The 16,867-nt window shown below is 63.7% G+C and overlaps 2 protein-coding genes across 2 annotated transcripts; one reads left to right on the top strand and one right to left on the bottom strand.

The window, feature by feature from the left end:
- Positions 1-301: 301 nt before the first annotated feature.
- Positions 302-12,341, top strand: LOC142416959 (tyrosine-protein phosphatase non-receptor type substrate 1-like). The gene is made up of 9 exons (XM_075517153.1): positions 302-320; positions 568-662; positions 7,374-7,724; positions 7,968-8,282; positions 8,417-8,761; positions 9,028-9,126; positions 9,578-9,599; positions 10,020-10,059; positions 10,793-12,341. Exons 2-9 carry the CDS (start codon positions 581-583, stop codon positions 11,045-11,047), a joined length of 1,509 nt encoding a protein of 502 aa, XP_075373268.1. The 5' UTR covers positions 302-320; positions 568-580; the 3' UTR covers positions 11,048-12,341.
- A 1,229-nt stretch (positions 12,342-13,570) lies between these two features.
- On the bottom strand, positions 13,571-15,349 carry PDYN (prodynorphin). Its single transcript, XM_075517154.1, has 2 exons — positions 15,048-15,349; positions 13,571-14,746 (listed from the first exon to the last, which is right to left on the bottom strand). The coding sequence occupies exons 1-2, from the start codon at positions 15,174-15,176 to the stop codon at positions 14,177-14,179; spliced, it is 699 nt and encodes a 232-aa protein (XP_075373269.1). The 5' UTR covers positions 15,177-15,349; the 3' UTR covers positions 13,571-14,176.
- Positions 15,350-16,867: the final 1,518 nt, after the last annotated feature.

Here is a 16,867-nt window from a genome sequence, read left to right as displayed (position 1 = left end):
CTTAAGGCAGCGGCACACCGGGGGGACCTTACAAAAGCAAGTTTGCTCCGTGCCGGCTTCGCCCCCGCTGCCAGCGAAGCGGCCTTGAACCGGGGCTGCTCGGGGAGGGGGGGCGGAGGGGCGGGGGGGGTCTCCGAGCCGGGGCCGGCCCCATCCCGCCCCGGTGCCAAGGCAACGGCGGCGGGAGGCGGCGCGGCGGCGGGGAGGCGGCGCGGCTCCGCTCGGCTCCGCTCGGCACCGGGGCATGCGCCCGCCCGGGGCCCCGCCGCGGCGGCCCCGTCAGCGCCCGGCGGCGGAGCCCGAGCGCGGGGCCCGGCCAGGTCAGCGCCCACGGGCGGCGGCGGGGCCGCGCGTGTGCCTGCGTGCTCTCCGCCCGCGGCCGGGGGGAGGCGGGAGCCCAGCCCTCCTTCCTCATTTTGGGGCTGAGAAGAGCGATTTCCTTCTCCAGCTGCAATTCTGCTTTTTTTTTTTTTCCTCCTCTTTTTTTTTTTTTGAAGAAAAAAAAAAAAATAGCAAAGCCCAAAGCCGGAGCCGCCCGCTGAAGCCACTCTAATCTCTGCTTCCCAGAAAACAGCCCACCATGGAGCCGCTTCCCTGCGGCCCCGGCCGTGCCGCCTGGCCGCTGACCTGCCTGGTGCTGCTCTCCCTGCGCGGCTGGCCAGGTAAGCCACGGCTGCGACCTGCGACGGGCTCTCCTCCCGCCTTGCTTGTTCTGGTGTGTTTTGGCTTTTTCTTTGTATTCCCCCCCCGCCCCCCCCTTTCCCCTCCATCCTTGTCTCTTTTCTCCCTGCCGCCCCTCCGCCGCACACCTCCCGTACGCGACGTGACGCGGTCTCGCTGCGCACGTTTGGTTTGACCTTTCGAGGAGATGACCTAGAGCGTGGCGATGGCAGAGCGGGGCGGGGGGCTCCTGCAGGGCCCGTGCTCGGCTGCTCCTCTAGAAGCAAACTTCAAGGCAGACGTTCCCTTTTCCAGCGAGACGAGGGAATTAGGCAGGGACGTGAAGAGGCATGTTGTTCCCACCCATTTGCTAGCACCCCCTGCCAGCTATGTGAGAGGCATATTTCTGCAAGCAGCCGAAATTCCCACTCGGAGGCTGCCCGGAGATGGGGAGGATGGCAGAGCGGGCAAGGGGAGGTTCCGGCGAGGGCAGCCTGCCTCCTCTGCCGGGAACTCGTTTTTCTTGCCACCCCCTGCTTTACCCCCGACGATACGCAGTTCTTGCTGCTCTACCCAACTGTTGAGCACCGAAGCGGTGGGATTGCACCATCCTCCCAGGCACCCTGCTCCACCCAGCCCTGCTGCGAGCACCGGCCCTGGGTCACCGCGGGCTCCTGCTGCTGGCCCCCCGCACGCCCCAGCCCTCCCCGGGGCTTGTGGGTCCGCCGCTCCCTTATAAAAGCTTGGGGGTGCAGCGTGAGAAGGGACGATCGGAGCGCGCGCTGCTCCCTGGCTGTTTCCCTTCCCTCGCTAGCAGTGGGAAGTTTCTCGCCCCACCAGGAACGAAGCCCTGTGGTGGCTGCCGCTTTCAAGGATGTTTCCTTTCTAGGATGTTTTGTTTCAGTGCTCTTCATCTTGGGTGATATTGCTAAGGAATCGCTCTCCTTCCTGCCCGGTGCTGTCTGCCCCCGGGGAGGGACGGGGCTTGTTGTGCAAACATCCTGGGGCAATAGCAATGCGCGTTCAGGAGCATCTTGCTGCTGAGCTTTTTGCCTGGTCTGTCCGAATTTCACACCTTCCAGCCGGATCCCGCTACAAATGGCCCAGCCCAGGCTCCCATGTGGGTGAACCTCTGTCCTGCGTGGGGGAAAACCACATTCTCCCAGGCCCACTGGAAACGTATACCGTCGAAGCTTTACTTGGGCAGAGAGTTGAGAGCAAACTTGAGCAGAAAGCAAATGCTTTCAGCACAACACTCCTTGCTTTGAGTTGCCTGATCACAACTGAGAAGTGTTGGCCCCAAGCTGAAAACTCCCGGTTGCTCAAAGCCAAGAAGGCTTTGGCGGCGAGCGCAGCTTCTCAGTGAACCGCTGCGATTTCCTGCCATGAAAGAATGGCTCGAGCAAAGCTCTTGAGTTTAATTAAATATGGCCTTGGAGTAAGGACCCTATTTTTCCAAGCTAGCCGTAGGAGAAGAACCGTCCTGGGGCAGAAAACCCTGGCTTGCCAGGTGGTTTGTGTCCCTGATTTCAAGTGCAAGCATGCAGATCTTTTTTTTTTTTTTTTTTCCATGCAGCGGAGACCCTGCAGTGAACCCTCCTGGGCCATGGCTCAAACTTCTAAACTCCAGAAGAGCTGGCCCAGGCTCTCCCCGCTGCCGAAGGGCGGCTGCTCCGACAGCACTTCTGCAGAGCAAAGGGGAAAAGGGAAGGTCCTGCAGGAGGTCTTCCTGTAGGGCAAAGAGGAGCGAGATGCTGGGAAGCCAAACTGCAAAGCCCCGTTGCAAAATCTGCACCGTGCAGGCGTTTCTCGACAGGGTTTCAGCTGCGCTTCCCAGAGCCGCCTCTAAAGAGGAAATCTGTTTGGTCGTGGGGCTCTGGCTTTCAAGCTGAATTTCTGCTAATGCTGTAGGAGGGAAGCTCGCAAATGATGGCTGCGTGTGATCCGAGGCTTCCTCTGATGTCACGTATGTAAGATACAGCCTTTACTATAACCGTCCCCGAGCCGCTCTGGGATCTGCATAGTGCTCCTCAGCTACCCCCGGGTCTCTCTTCTTGTCTTTGCCCGAACTGCAGATTCCAGGCCCTTTTTATAGGCAGCACCTGTTAGTTTCCCCCGCGGGCAGCCCTGCTGCAGGTGAAATTCCAGCAGGATTATTTTGGGGCTTCTCTTGCCCATCGGCCCGTCCCTTCAGCAAGTGACTGGGGGGCTCCGGATGCCGGTGACCAGCTGCACGTCGCTTCTGGAGCATGCAGCCCTCCCCTCGCCATCCTGGAGCTCCTTACCCAGCTCCTTCAGAAGAAAAAAAAAAATCTATTTTTATCAGGAAGCATCCAAGCAGCCTCTCCTGAATTAAACCCTAGCCTCTTGCAATCTGTTCGGTATCAGATACTTCAAAAGGTGGAATACAGGAAAAAAATGTGTCACCGAGACAGAAAACTTGCACCGCAGTGGGAGAGCCAGGGATTATTTTGCTCTCAAATTAAACTGAATAACAGGAGGGAGGCTCTGCCAGACCAGGCGCAGCACGACACCCGTGCTCGTGCCTCTTCTCCAGGCTGGAAGTGCTCTAGGTCCGCGTTGCGAGGGTGCTCCCACCCACGTGGGAACTGTCAGGTGGTGATTTTTAGGGCTCTAAAACCCTTTGCTGATCCTGGGGGGTAGGACAGAGCAGATGACAGGGGCAGAATGCCTAAACTCTCCTTGATCTTGGTGGCGAAAGGATTGCACTCCGGCTCTGGGTGGTTTGAAATCTAAGTCTAAGAAAATAGCGTCATCGGGTGGCACTGTGAATGCGCAGGTGGGAAGCAGGTTTGCACCGAACCCGTGCTTGCAGTGAGAAATCGTGGCGAGTCCCGTGTGTTTGCAGCACAAAGACCCCCCCGCATCCTGCTCCTGGTGCACGAGCACGTCGTGAGCGTACGGGGCTCGCACGTGCTGCTGGCAAATACCTGCTGGGAGGGGGCTCGGCCGGGCTCCTGGCCCTGCTGCTCCTCCGGGCAAGCACCCAGAAAGGGGAAGGAGGAGAGGCATCTTCTGGGTGCAAGGAGAAGCTGCATTCGGGGGAAGGGAGGAAAGGAGCTTCAGTGGAAACTTTGCATTTTCTAACTTGCATATTCTGGGGTTTTCTATCAACTTCCCCTTTGTGTTTTCCCACCACAGGGGGGCTGGGGCATCGCTCTGCACGCCACTGCTGGAGTTTGAAGGTGTTTCTGGGCGCGCGGCGGGTCGGGTTGGTCCCGGCGTAGGGCTGCTGGGCGCAGGTGGCGAAGTCGGGTGGTCTGATGGGGACTCGTGCTCCTCGGCCGGGAGGCGTGAGCGGGTCTCCTTAACGCGGCGTGGCGTTAACGTGGGCACATCGTGGCTGAAGCTCACGTATAGATCGCCTGCAAACCCCGAACAGGGCGCTCTGAGAGAGCGCTGGCTGAGCAGAGCTGTGTGTGAAAGTCTCTAAAGTAGCATAGTGGCTCACAACAGAACACATGGAAAAACACCCAAAAGCCGCATTTTAGTCCTATCTGAGAGGCTACCTAGACCCACGCGGTGTTTTCGGCAATGACCGAGGGACTGAGAGCCGCCGGCGAAGCCTCCTGGCCCGTGGCACTGGCGGCAGCACGAAGCCCTTTGTTCCCCGGTTGGGAGCAGCAGCACCGTCATCGGAAAAGCCCCGCGCGGCGGCAGCCCTGTCACCTCTGGCAGCCTGTCACCGGACAACAGCACGCACCCTGCCCGCAAACCCCTCGGCGCAGGGAGCAGGCAGGGCGTTCGCACGCTGCTGCCCGGCGAGGAGGTGAGGTGGGCTCAGCGGTGCGAGATGGACGCAGACCATCCACGGCCCGGCTGCGAACGCGGGCTCTCGGAGGCAGCCCTGCTGCCTGCGAAGGTAAACCCCTGTGACCCCAGGAAGGCAGGAGCCTTGCGCCGAGGCCGCGGTGAGCTACGACCCAGCCACGCTCAGTTTAACCGCCCGGTGCTTTTGCGGCTGTTGCTCCGAGACCCCACCGCTGCAACCAAGAGACGCGCTTTGGGGTTGAGCGATGCCCGTGCTGCTCGCCCCGACCGCGCTCTGGTGTTGGGGTCAGCTCTGGGACCTCAAACCGGGCGCTTTCCCCGGCGCTCTCGGCTCTGGCATGGCGCGTGCCTCGTGGGGAGATGGACAGATGGAGAGAGGGAGGATGAAGAGGAAGTGCTGGGCTCGCCGCAGGCTGGGCTGGGCTCGGATGTGTGGGGACGGCAGCTGTCCCCGGCGTGGGGAATCCTCGAGGGGATGTGGGGGGGGGTCACCACCCTGTAGAAGTCTCTTTTATGCAGGATTGCGGAGGGGAGCAGGGAGCAACGTGTTCATCGTGGGGTGCAGCGAGGGCCTGGTGCCCGGCCGCCCGCTACCCACAGCCCTGGCTGTGTTGCAATGCCACCCGCTAACGAGTGGTGAGGCAACGTGGGCTCTGTTTGCCCAACTCGGTGGAGCGAGCGATTAGCCACATGGCCACCCATGGCATGCAAAGGGGCCGGGGGGGTCTGTGCGGTGGGTGGGTGGGTGGCTGGGGGTGCCGGTCCCTGTGCCCAGAGCAGCCCAGTCCCCCGCCCGCGTCGTGTGCCCATGGAGGGGCTTGGCAAGAGGTGGACGATGAGAGGCAGATGATGCTTCTGTGCTTTTAAACTTCCTCTACGCGTTTCTCAACCACCGCTTGCAAAAGGTCTGGGGGCAGCGGACAGTGGAGAAGCTCAGGCGATGCCGCGGCAGCGGAGCCGGCTGCGGGTGCCCCGTGCTCTGCACCGGGGGTGCACCAGCCCCCGCTGAGGGCAGGGGCTCTGCTCCGCGGCTGCTCCCCCGGATTCGGGTGTCACCTGAGAAACACGGGCTCACCTTGCAGAAGGCCAGATTGCTGCTGCTCAGGTAGAAGACGGAGGCTCGGCCTGAATGACCCGCTCGGATGTGACACAAAGCAGGTTTCCACCCCTCTTTCCCCCCCCTCTTTCCATCCCTCTGGGACAAACTTGTCTCTGTGTCGAGCGCCGCTACTGCGTTAGCCTTGATGTGGCCTCAGAGGGAAACACCGAGGGCCGAAGGTTTCAGCTGCGAGCATCAGCCTGTGCTGGGGATGCAGTGGGCTACTGCCCTGGGCAAAAAGCCTTTACCTTGAGGAATCTGGAGAAACTGTGCTCCTGGTAACTCTGATCATTGAGATCGAGTAATTGCACAGGCAGTGAGAACATCTGCGGGTACATCAAATACCGCTGGAAGTCAGAAGGGGTTAACAGCTGCCAAAAATCCTCTCCGGGCTCTGTGGGAGCCGGCCGTGATCTGGAGGGGTCAGAGCAGCTCGTCCTACAGCAGCTCCTCTTGGGAGCGTCCAGCCAAGGATTTAGCCCCGTCCTGGGGGGGGCTGCGGGGCACCGAAGGCAGTCTTGTTGCTGCTGCCCTGGGTTTTTTTGGTGCGAAAGATGTGGGATGCAGCTGCAGCCCTGCAGCCGACGAGGCTGGTCCGTACGCTCCCAACGCTGCTCGGCTGCAGCAGGAGTTACCTGCTCAAACACCGTGGTCTCTGCACGACCACGGCACCGGTTCTGCGTGCCGCTTGCCAGCTCCGGGATCGCAGCACGCGGCAGTACCCGGCCCCCGCCATCAGCGGGCGGATTGAAGTTGTTCTCCCACCTTTCTCCCGCGTTGCTTAAAAATGTTCCTTTCAGCAATGACCTGTATCGAAATCTCATTCGATTCAGTCACAATAACTATATTGGCATGGCAAGCGTTGCCAAAATCAACCTCTCGAGGAGCCGTGTAGGCGACGGGGCGGCTGTCTCTGCTGCTCCAGCTGTTTTTAGGGAGCGGGGAGCAGCAGCGCCGGTTCCCGCGGGGCTGAGCCGGCTGGCTCCTGGGGCACCGGCAGCGAGCTCGGAACCGCTGTCACTGCCGGCTCTGGCTGCGGATCCACCCAAGGTGGATTTTGGTTTTGCCTGCCTGCAGAAGAGTGGAGCCCCTGCGATTTTCCTGGAGACTTTGGGACTTTCTCCCTGCCTGGCCGTGCATGCGGGAAGGTGTGTTGGCACCCATGGGCGCGTAGGTGAGGGGGCACTTGGGACGGCGGCTTTCTGATTGTGGGGTGAGGCGCAACGCGGTCAGCTGGATTAGGGAGCCTCTTTATTGAGCCGCTTCGAAGGGGACTGCTCTCCTCTGTCCATGGCAGGCAGGGATGGCGTCTGCCTGACTGGCACCAGCTTTGGCTAATGGCTGTGCTCCGCTGGAACGAATGCGGGCTTGGATTCAATGCAGACATGGGAGAGTTTCAATGCAGAAAACGTGGTATCGTGTCTGCAGCTGCGAGGGGAGCTCGCTTTTTGGAGTGCCTTGTATTTTGTGCCCTTGTTTTCTCCTGCCTGACAAAGCCAAGCAGCCGCGGGAGGCGGCACGGCGTGCCGGCAGGCGCAGGCAGCTGGGATTTGCTTGACGTTTTAGCTGGACGGAGCATGACACGCGGTCATCTAGGAAAGCTCCGGCTGGCTCCGCTGCCAACACCTGCAGGCAGAGGTCCCTGCCCGCTGCCGTAACCGCAGCCTCTCCCCTGGGCTCCCCAGTGCTGGCACAGCCCCGTCGCCCGTGGTCCCCGCTACCCAGAGGTGTGCGCTCAGCCCGTCTCGCAGGCGGGGAGGGCAGGCGGGGAGCCGGGCTGGGTGCGCGGTGCCGGATGAGACTCGGTCTGTTTTTTCCCCAGGTGTGGGTGCCCAGATGGGTCAGGCCTTCGAGCTGCGGCAGCCCCAGGACAAGGTGCTGGTGAAAGTGGGGGAGACGCTCACCCTGACCTGCACCACATCCGGAGGTGGTCCCACTGGTGCCGTGAAGTGGCTGAAGGGCTGGGGCAGCGGGAACGAGACCGTCTATGAGCAGAAGAGCTCCTTGCCCCGCGTGACGAGGGTAGTGGGTGGGTCCGACACGAACTTCAGCATCCGCATCGGGGATGTTCACGTCGAGGATGCCGGCACCTATTACTGCGTCAAGTTCGACAAATCGCTGCAGGGTGATGTGGTCTTTCAGCGTGGAAAGGGCACAGAGGTGTTGGTGCACGGTGAGTGGGGCTCCCAGAGCAGCTCCTGGTGGGAACCAGCCCTGCTGGGTGCAGCCCCCGGCACAGCCCAGCCCATCCTAGCCCGGTGGGCTCTGCTCGGGGTGAGCGGGCACGGGGAAGGGGGACTTGGGGGCCGGTCCCAGGATGCATCCGTGCCCCTGCGGGAGACCCCGCTCCCTGCAGCCCCGGGGCCGGGCGCGGGTGGCAGAGCCCGGTCTGATGGCCCCATGCTTCTCCCCGCAGCCAAACCCACCCCCCCGGTCGTGTCCGGGCCCGACCGCAGAGCGGGGCTGAGGCAAGCGGTGTCTTTCACCTGCACGGCTGGAGGGTTCTACCCCAAAGATATCGGCGTGAAATGGCTCAAGGACGATCACCAGATCTCGGCTCTGCAGCCCCAGATCACCCCTGTGCGGACGAACTCCTCCTACAACATGTCCAGCACCGTGACGGTGCTGCTGCAGGAGGACGACGTCCGCTCGCAGCTCGTCTGCGAGGTGCAGCACGCCACGCTGCCGGCCCCGATGAGGGGGAAGTACCAGCTCAGCAAAGCCCTGCGAGGTGAGGGCTGCGTGGGGACCGGCGCTCGGGGTGTCCGGCTCCCGTGGGGCTGGGGGTCCTGGGGCAGGGACAGGGCACCCCGCGGGCAGCAGAACCGGGGGACGCCGGCCACCAGGCGCTGCTTCTCTTCCCAGTCTCCCCCAGCGTCCGTGTGGACCTGCCGAGCCCCGTTGAGGTGAACAAGACCGTGAACTTCACCTGCCGCGTGCAGGGGTTTTACCCGGAAGACGTGGCCGTCACCTGGCTGGAGAACGGGAGGGAGATGAAGGTGGAGAACACCTCCCAGCTGGTGAAGACCCCCCGGGGCTTGTTTGAGCTGAGGAGCCTGGTGGAGGTCAAAGCGACGGAGGAGAAGAACGGGTCCACGTTCACCTGCCGGGTGGTGCACGATGGCCAGGACCCTGTCAACAAGACGGCCACCCTGTGGATCGCTGTCCCAGCCAGGGAGGGGCTGAGCGACCGGTCCCTGTCAGATAACGGTGCGTGAGAGCTGCTGGGATGCGGTCCCTGCCAGGGAGGCTTTAGGATGTCACCCCCCTGAGAGAGCTCAAAGTCCCACCAGAATCTGGTTCAAAGACACAAAATCTCCATGTTGGGGGGCTGGGGGGTGTGATGCTGGCAGGTTCTGAGCTGTCGTCCTCCGTGCTTCAGGCATCACCAGGCCAACCCCAACTGTAAGGCTGCAGGGACTCGGTCGGTACCAGCGTTTTCAGGCCCGTGGTGACCTTTTTCATTCACGTTTCAGGCAATTTTGTCATCTATATCGTGGTGGGAGTGGTCTGCACGGTGCTGGTACTGCTGGTGGTTGCAATTCTTTACCTCATCCGGGCAAAGCAGAGCAAGGGTAAGGAAACCAAGTGCACGGCAGGGAAAAGCAGCTGCTCCCGACCCCCTTCTCCCTCTCTCTCGAGCATCAGTGCTTGGATGCTGAATTCACGGCTGAATTCACGGCCGTGCTGCTGCAGCTCCTGCCTAAAGGGGAGGTCGGAGCAGAGCTGACCAGGTCGTTCGCGGGCTGCAGAGAAACCGCTGCCTGGTGCCGATGCCTGCCAGGAGCAGGGTCAAATGTGCTCGTTATTCCTTGTGCCTGAACCATCTGACACCCTCCTGCCCTCTGCCAGGAGGGAACGGTCCTGCAGGAAATGGAGCGAAGCTCCAGAAAACCGCAGCCACTCGCCTCTGGGAAGAGATGTGTGTCTGCTCTTGCGGCAGTCTCTGCGTGCCTGGAGAAGCTGGAGGGGGGGTTCTGTTGTTTCCTGAACTATTTCTTTCCTAAACTATTTCTCTTCCGGCAGGTAAAAGCTCACCATCTGCTAGGTAAGTGCCGATCTCCTCTAGTCACCGAGTAACCCGCAGGCTCTCTGAGCTGGACGCCTCCAGCCTGCAGACGGGGTCCCCAGGGATTGGTACGGAGCTGGATGCCCAAAAGCTTGCTGTGAAAGGGAAGGCAGGAGCGCAGGCTCTGCTGATCTCCCTGGTTGCGGTCCTGCCCCCGTGGTGATCTCGTACCCAAACGTTTGGCTTTTGGTGAGGCCGAACGAGCGGGTGGGAGCCGAGCGTCCAGCCTGCAGAGATGTAGCCGGATCAGCACGCGAGCAAACGCTCGCTTGGTGAGGTCTCATCCTGCTCGGGGCTGCTGCAGGGACCTTGTTTTGCATCTGAACCCCCCAGCTGCTGCATCACTAGGGAAGAGGCATACAGAGCACTCGATCTGACTTGGTTTGTTCCCCCTTTCAGGTTACATGAGCCGGAGAAGAGCAGCGAGGCCACTACCCAGGTGCGTCGCTTAACGCCGGGACCCGGGGAGGGAGAGCACCAGATGTGGGAGCGGAGGGTGGTGGTTGCTGCATGAAACATCTCGGCATCTCCAGCGGAGGGTGGTGGTTCCCCTGTGAGACATCTCAGTGTCTCCACACTGTGGCTGGAGAGGGAAGGCAAGCTGCCCCAGGGATGGGGTAGCTACTTCCCAGCATCTTTTCTGCCTTCGCCCCCTCTCCTCCTCCTCCTCCTCCTCCCAGGAAAGTCTGGGTTCGTGCTGCCTGGAGAACCAGCTGTGCGATAGCCAGCCAGGCTATTTGTGGAGTTATTTTGGCATTTCGTAACACAGTTACGAGCAAAGTCGTGATCAGCAGCAATCTGTCCATCCCACCCAGCCTCTGCCAGCTCCCGCGTGGGCATCGCTGGGCAGACTGGCCCCTGCCCACCCCTACCAGGACGGGGTGACGGGGCGACTGCAGCGGTGGCTCTTGAATCGCGGTGGTGGCTCTGAAGCCCGTCAGTGGCGGCGGTGGCTGGTGATTTGAAGGTGTGGCACGGGGTAAGGCATTGCCGTGGGATCGTCCCAGCCGGTTGCTGGCATCGTTTCCCCTGTGCAAGCGCAGACCAAGCCGTTCCAGGTTGAGCTGCAGCGGCGTTGACTTCAGCGTGGGGCTTTGGGTTGATGCATGGGGTGGGCACGGGTGGCTCCTCGCTTGTCCTGCCAGAGGAGGAACTCTCGGTGTCTTGCACAGGAATCCGACCCCAACAACCTGACCTATGCGGACCTGAACTTCGAGAAAGAGAGGAAGACCATCCGCCGGATGGTGGAGATGAGCCAGCAGTCGGAGTATGCCTCCATCCAGACCAGCCGGGCGCCCGCCGGCAACGACAACCTCACCTACGCCGACCTGGACATGGTGCACCTCAGTAAGGCACCCAGGCGGCCGGCCCCACACCCCGAGGAGGCCAGCTCCGAGTACGCCAGCGTCCAGATCCCGAGGAAGTGAGCAGGGCTGCAGCAGCTGCCGGGACCCCCCCGTCCCATGGGGAACCGCCCTGCTCCTCCCCGGGAGGATTTTCTTGGAAGCACTGAGCGCGATGCGAAGATGCGCTGCGGTACCCGTGTTTTGGGGTGGAAACGCAGCCCGTGTTACTGTGGGGGTCAGCTCCCATCCAGAGACCTGATTTTTGGAGGCAGCTTGGCCCTGGGGCTGCCGGCTCCATCCCTTCGGGATCCCCCCGCAGCCACGGGAGCCACTCGGCCTCCGTGCGCTGGCTTTGCCCACAAGTGGGTTAAGCCAGCGGAGCAGTGGCTCTTTGGGAAGCTCCAGCCAGGCTGAGGGGACGGGGACAGTGCCTCCACGCTGGCTCCCACGGGGATGCCGCTGCCCGGCCAGGCTCACACGGCTTCCCACAGCCGCCCCGACCCCGCAGGGACAGGCTGGAGCCCCCGTGCTGCCTTCTGGGGGTCTCTGCCGCCAGCGTCTGGAAAGCAAACTCTGGCTTTAAAGGAAAGACCGAAGCGTCTGCCTCTCTCTTCCCAAGTGTCCCTTCTGCGGGACCTCGGTCTCGCACCAAGGCTGGGAAGGCCGGCGAGCCGAGCCCCCCTGCTGCGGGCTTTCCCCCGTCCCGCTGCCCAGGGCGGCTCCGGAACGGCTCCCTGGCACCGAGCATCCTCCTCCTCCTCCTCCTCCGCACAGCCTTGCCCCACACCGGGACCCACCAGCGCTGCCCCAGGCTTGTACAAAGCGTGCAGCTCCGCGCCGGCCGGGCTGCAGGGGCCCCCGCCAGCCCGGCTCCCCCCGGGAGCTCCCCGCAGGTACCGTGTAACATGTTTTGACTGTTTGACATGTAACTGTTAATTTTTAGAGCTAAACCCCGATGTTTTGTGTCGTACGTGGGTGTACTGCTGTGTACTTAACACTAGAGTAAGATGTGCAAAATTAAGACTGAGGCCTCAGTAAAGACCCCCTAAACGCCGTAGAGTTTAAAAGAGACTTAACGTGACCCCCGCCCCCCTGCCCCAGGCTCCCCCCAGCCCACCCCTGGGGACAAGTGTCTTCCATGTGCCCCCTCCCTGGGACACCGCACGGGGCCACCGCCCTGCGTTGGGTCCCGCAGCACCCGGGTGGCCTTGCAGCAGTGGGCGTGCATGGGGCTGGCCCCCCCCGGCTGCTGGGGGGGAGCTGGGGGGGTCTGGTGATGCTTTGAGAACAATGCGACTGCTTGTACAGACTATTTTTGTCTTTTTTTTTTTTCTTTTTGCTTGCAAGATATTTTTATAATAAAAGTGAGAAGTCCTGTGCTGCTCCTGCACATCAGCATGTCCCCATGCTCGGGGCCGTCACCCCATCATCTGCCCGGGGGGTGCGTGGTGGGGCGGGGGTCAGCGTGTCCTGCAGCCAGGAGGAAGGCGGGGGGCTCATCCTGCACGGCCCCGCAGAGGGAGAGAGGAAGAGGAGGAAGATGACGGCAGCAGGAGGAGGTTGAGACTGGGCTGGGGGCTATGGCGCTGGTCCCTCGGGGCAGCGTGAGGGAGGGGAGGACAGACCAGACCCCACGCAGCCCTGCTGCGCCTTCGGGTGCCCCCTTCCACGGGAGGGGAGCTGGAGCCGGGGTGCTCCCCCTGGGGTGCGGGCAGGCTGGGTGCTCGCTGCAGCCTGTGCTGGGGGTCAGCTGAGCGTGCCAGTGCTCTGCACTTAGTCTTCCTGGGTTAAAAAGATCTTCAAACACCTTTGGGAGTGGGCAGGGGGAGGGAGAGGGGGCACGGGGGCGGCGGGAGGAGGATTTATTTCCCCGGCAGTCAGTCCTGCAGGGGATCTGCAGGATCCCTCCCCGCTTTCCCACCCCGGAGCTGGTGGCTCGGCCGCGTCTGGCACACGAGCTGCGTCTCGCCGGGGCCAGGAAACGGTGGCGTGAGGCTTCCCGTGGTGACAAACGACGTGGAGGGTGAGGCTACGCAGGAGAAGTTCAAAAGGGAATTTGCTGGCTGGGCTGGGCTGGGCTTTCTCGGCACTGAGCTGCTGCCGGCGGGGTCGCGCCGTCCTCAAAGCGCCAGCGGGAAGGGGACAGCTCGGCCACTGCCCGCGGCACCGCTGCGCCTTCCCGGCTGGGGCAGCCGCTGGGAGTCCCCAGGGAGCCTCCCATGGGTGCTGCGGGGGGTGAGCAGAGGTTCCCCCGCCAGCACCCTGTGTGCACCCAGGCCAGGGTGAGCATCCCTGCCCTGCCCTTGCTTGGCTGGGGGGGCCCTGCCTCCCCCGGGGCAGCAGCAATGGGGTGCATGGGGTCCCACATCCCCTTTGGCCCCCACGGCGTGGGGAGGGTACCACCGCTGCTGCCCGCGGGTCTTGCAGCTTGCACCCATGGCCCCAAACACCCCCCCCCCAGGCCCCGGCTTGGGGTGCGTGGTCCCCCTCATGCTGCGGAGCCCCGGACCGTGGGCGAAGCCGATGCTCGGCACCCGGCACAGCTTTGGCTTCGTTGGCATCTGCCTTTTATTGGCTGCGAGGGGAGCAGGGGTGCGGGTCTGACCCTGCCTCCGGGGGTCATTCTCGGAAGGGGAAGCCCAGGGGGACCAGGCGGGCGCTGGGACGGGTGGGACACGGTGGGACGCGGCGAACGGCTCGGGAAGGGGAGTCGGGGTTATGCTCAACCGGCTGCCTGCCCTGGTGACAGTGCCGCGGTGCAAGCTCTGCCCGGCTGCCTTCCCCGTGGCCGTGCTGGCTGCTTGGGCGTCTCCCAGCCCCGAGAGCCTCATCCCGCGCCGGCTCATCCTTCCCGGTGCTCGGAGGCCATTGCCCCGTGTATCAGCTGCGATGGTTTCCAGACCCTGCTGCGCTTCTGCAGCTGCAGGAGGGTGGAGGATGCGTGTGTCCCCCCTCAATTCGCCCCGGGGAGCCCAGGGGTTGGACCCGCAGCCGGAGGGGTGGCACTGTCCCCTTGATGCACGGGGTCCCTAAGGGATGGGCGGGTGAACCAGAGAGGGACAGCTGGGGACGGGGACCCATGGTCCACTGGGGGGATGAGGAAGGGATGACGAAGGCCACGCCGGGCTGGGCAGGGGATAGAGCTGGGGTGACGGCGCAGTCCGGGCCGGCAGCGCGGGGACTGCGGTGCCGCCCGCCCCGTGCCCGGCTCTATAGGTCCGAGACCTCCCCTGAGTAGGCGCTGGGGTCCTCGTCCGACCGCGTGGTCACCTTGAACTGCCGCCGCAGGAAGCCCCCGTAGCGCTTCTGATTGTCCCACTTGAGTTTGGGCCGGATCCGGCGCATGAAGCCACCGTAACGCTTGTGCAGCTCTGCCAGCTCCTGCCCCTCGACCCCGGCACCCGTGGGCTCCTCGCCCCCGTCACCCACCGGCCCCAGCCCTGGGTAGTCCTCGGGGGCCACCCGCTCCCCCGGCTTGTGGCCAAAGCCCCCAAACTTCTTGCTGAGGCCGCCCTTGCTGTGGGCGTTCTCGCGCAGCAGGGAGAGCAGCTTCCCCTTGGCCATCTTCTTCATGAAGCCCCCGTAGCGCTTGGCCGGTGCTGGTGGCAGCTCCCCGGGACCCAGCTCTGGCTCCGGCTCTGCCTCGTCCTCCGCCTCCTGAGGGGACGGGTCTGTCCCTTCGGCCAGGGCCACCAGCGGGGCCAGGAGAACCAGCGCCTTCCTGCACGTCTCCCACTCGGGGCCGGGTGGCGAGGAGCCCTGGCACTCCCGCAGGCATGCCTGCAAGACAGCGGCCGCAGGGCACCCACCGACATCACCCCGCCGCTTGGGGTGACCCCCCCCCCCGCCTTCCTCCCACCCCACCCATGGGTGCTCCCGCCCCAAGCCTGGTGCTCTGCACCCACCGTGCTGCAAAGCTCAGCGAGGAGCCGAAGCTTCCACGCTCCCAGCACCCTGGGGTGCCCACGACCACCACCCCGGCAGCACCCAGCTCTGCATCAGCACCCGCGACACCCCTGCTGCTGTGACCCCCCCCCCCCCCCCCCCCCCCCGGTAACGGCTGCGTGGGGCCGGCACTCACCAGGGGCCGGACGCTGGTCTCGGCGCTGCGGGTCTGGGCCGTGCAGAGGGAGCACTGGGTCGCGCAGTCGGCGGATGCCGCCACGGCCAGGGAGAGGCAGAGCGCGAGGACCAGCGCCTGCCACGCCATCTCACCCCGCCGCCGCTGCCTGGGGAGGGCGAGACAGCACGGAGCCCGTCACCTTCCCCGCGCCAGCTCCGGGGAGCCCATCGCCGCCCCGCCGGCACCCTCGGCGCGGGGCGCCGACCGCCGACACCTGCACGGCTGCTCCTGGGGACGTGTGCCGGGTCCTGTGCCCGTGGCTCGCCTCCGGGAGCTGCTCCTGGGTCCCAGGGCAGGGAAAGAAGGGGACAGGAATGACCCGCAGGGATGGCACAGGATGCGATCCCTTACCCCAGCTGCAGCCCGGTCCTTGGTGCAAGCCCTGAGCCGCGGCCAGGAGGTCCCCAGGGCACGGACCACCATCCTATCCCACCCCACCCCACCCCATCCCCTCCATCGCTCCTTCCGTACTGTTGGAAAGAAAAGCCCCTTTTTTTTCTTTAGCGTTGAGTTTCTCTGCAATATTGCGATCGCCACGTTTGCACGGCGCGGAGGGGATGAATCACCGGCTCTCCTCCTTGGCCTTGGGTAAGAAAAGCACCGCGATCGGAGCCGCCGGCAGAAGGGGATGGGGGGATGCCATCACCTGGTACAGGCTCACCCCAGGTGCTGCACCCCATGCTGGGGCAGCCCCGGCTCCCCTCCCTCCCACCGCCGCTTCTGCTCGGCTGGTGGTGCAGGAGGGAGGGAGAAAAAGCCAGATTTCAGGTGCAAGCCTACCTGCGAGCCGCCATCACCGTCCTTCAGCCTGCTGGGAGCCGTGCCAGAGCCGCTCACCTCCGCGGACGAGGCCGGGGAGGGCTGAACACGCCGTGCGACGGCCGGGAGAGGGGCTGTGCCGGCAGCGGCGCCCGGCACCGCTCCAGAACCCCCCGGGCGAGGCTGGAGGGGCCGGCGCTGGCCCCAGCTGCAGTGCCACGGGACCGCGGTGCCACCGGGGCCACGACGGCCCCAGGAGCGAGAGCCGACCCCAAAGGGGTGCGCTGGCGGCAAGCACCCCCCCTGCCTCCTTGGCTGCTTTTATCTGGGGTGGAAAGGCATGACCCAGAGGGATCGGTTACACATTAATGACGCATATTAGAGACTATTGTATTCTCCAGCAGTATCTGCTAATGTACTGTAATTGGTACTGATGAAGAAATGTTAATGCCACAGTATTAATTCATGCTAGATTAAAATTTAATTTGAATTATCTGCACCATCGTGTGTTAAGCCGTCTGCATTCCTCGGCTGCGCCGTGCACCGGCTCCGTGCAGCCCTCGGTGCGCGGCCCCGACTCGCCCCGGCAGAGCAGCGGCACCAGGGCAGGCAGATGCCCAGGATGGGCACGGGCGCGGCGGGACCTCAGGCAGCCTTCACCGCCGAGACGCAGCGACGATCCCTTCTTGCCCCGCTGCCGCCGAGACGGCACCGCCGAGCGAGGACTCACCAGTCGTGCAGGTAGGTGCCAGCTGCGGCACCGAGGGGAACGAAGCTCCCAAGAACAACCGCCGGCTGCTTCCCAGCGGCCCCACTGGGACCCTTTTTCCCCCCTCCTTTTCCCACCCGCTTCCCCTCCCTTGCCCCTGCCGTGCTCCTCCGCTGCCGACAGCCCCGTGCCCTGCTGCAGCCAAAGAATCGGGGACTTCGCGGCACTCGGGGGAGCTGCAGCTCTCTGGGGCACAGCGGGGCCAAGGACCCTCCGTGCCCGGGCACCCTGGGACACCCCCCTGCAAACG

Source organism: Mycteria americana, chromosome 14 (assembly GCF_035582795.1).
Source record: "Mycteria americana isolate JAX WOST 10 ecotype Jacksonville Zoo and Gardens chromosome 14, USCA_MyAme_1.0, whole genome shotgun sequence".
Classification (NCBI taxonomy): domain Eukaryota; kingdom Metazoa; phylum Chordata; class Aves; order Ciconiiformes; family Ciconiidae; genus Mycteria; species Mycteria americana.
This window is presented reverse-complemented; position numbering and strand designations above follow the sequence as displayed.

What these genes read in the sequence shown, in the direction of transcription:
- LOC142416959 (XM_075517153.1), top strand. Translation starts at nt 581, where the DNA reads ATGGAGCCGCTTCCCTGCGGCCCCGGCCGTGCCGCCTGGCCGCTGACC. An exon ending in CCGGGCAAAGCAGAGCAAGG is followed by an intron (nt 9,127 to 9,577) that starts GTAAGGAAACCA and finishes CTCTTCCGGCAG; the next exon opens with GTAAAAGCTCACCATCTGCT. An exon ending in GCAGCGAGGCCACTACCCAG is followed by an intron (nt 10,060 to 10,792) that starts GTGCGTCGCTTA and finishes TGTCTTGCACAG; the next exon opens with GAATCCGACCCCAACAACCT.
- PDYN (XM_075517154.1), bottom strand. Translation starts at nt 15,176, where the DNA reads ATGGCGTGGCAGGCGCTGGTCCTCGCGCTCTGCCTCTCCCTGGCCGTG. An exon ending in AGACCAGCGTCCGGCCCCTG is followed by an intron (nt 14,747 to 15,047) that starts GTGAGTGCCGGC and finishes GCTGTCTTGCAG; the next exon opens with GCATGCCTGCGGGAGTGCCA.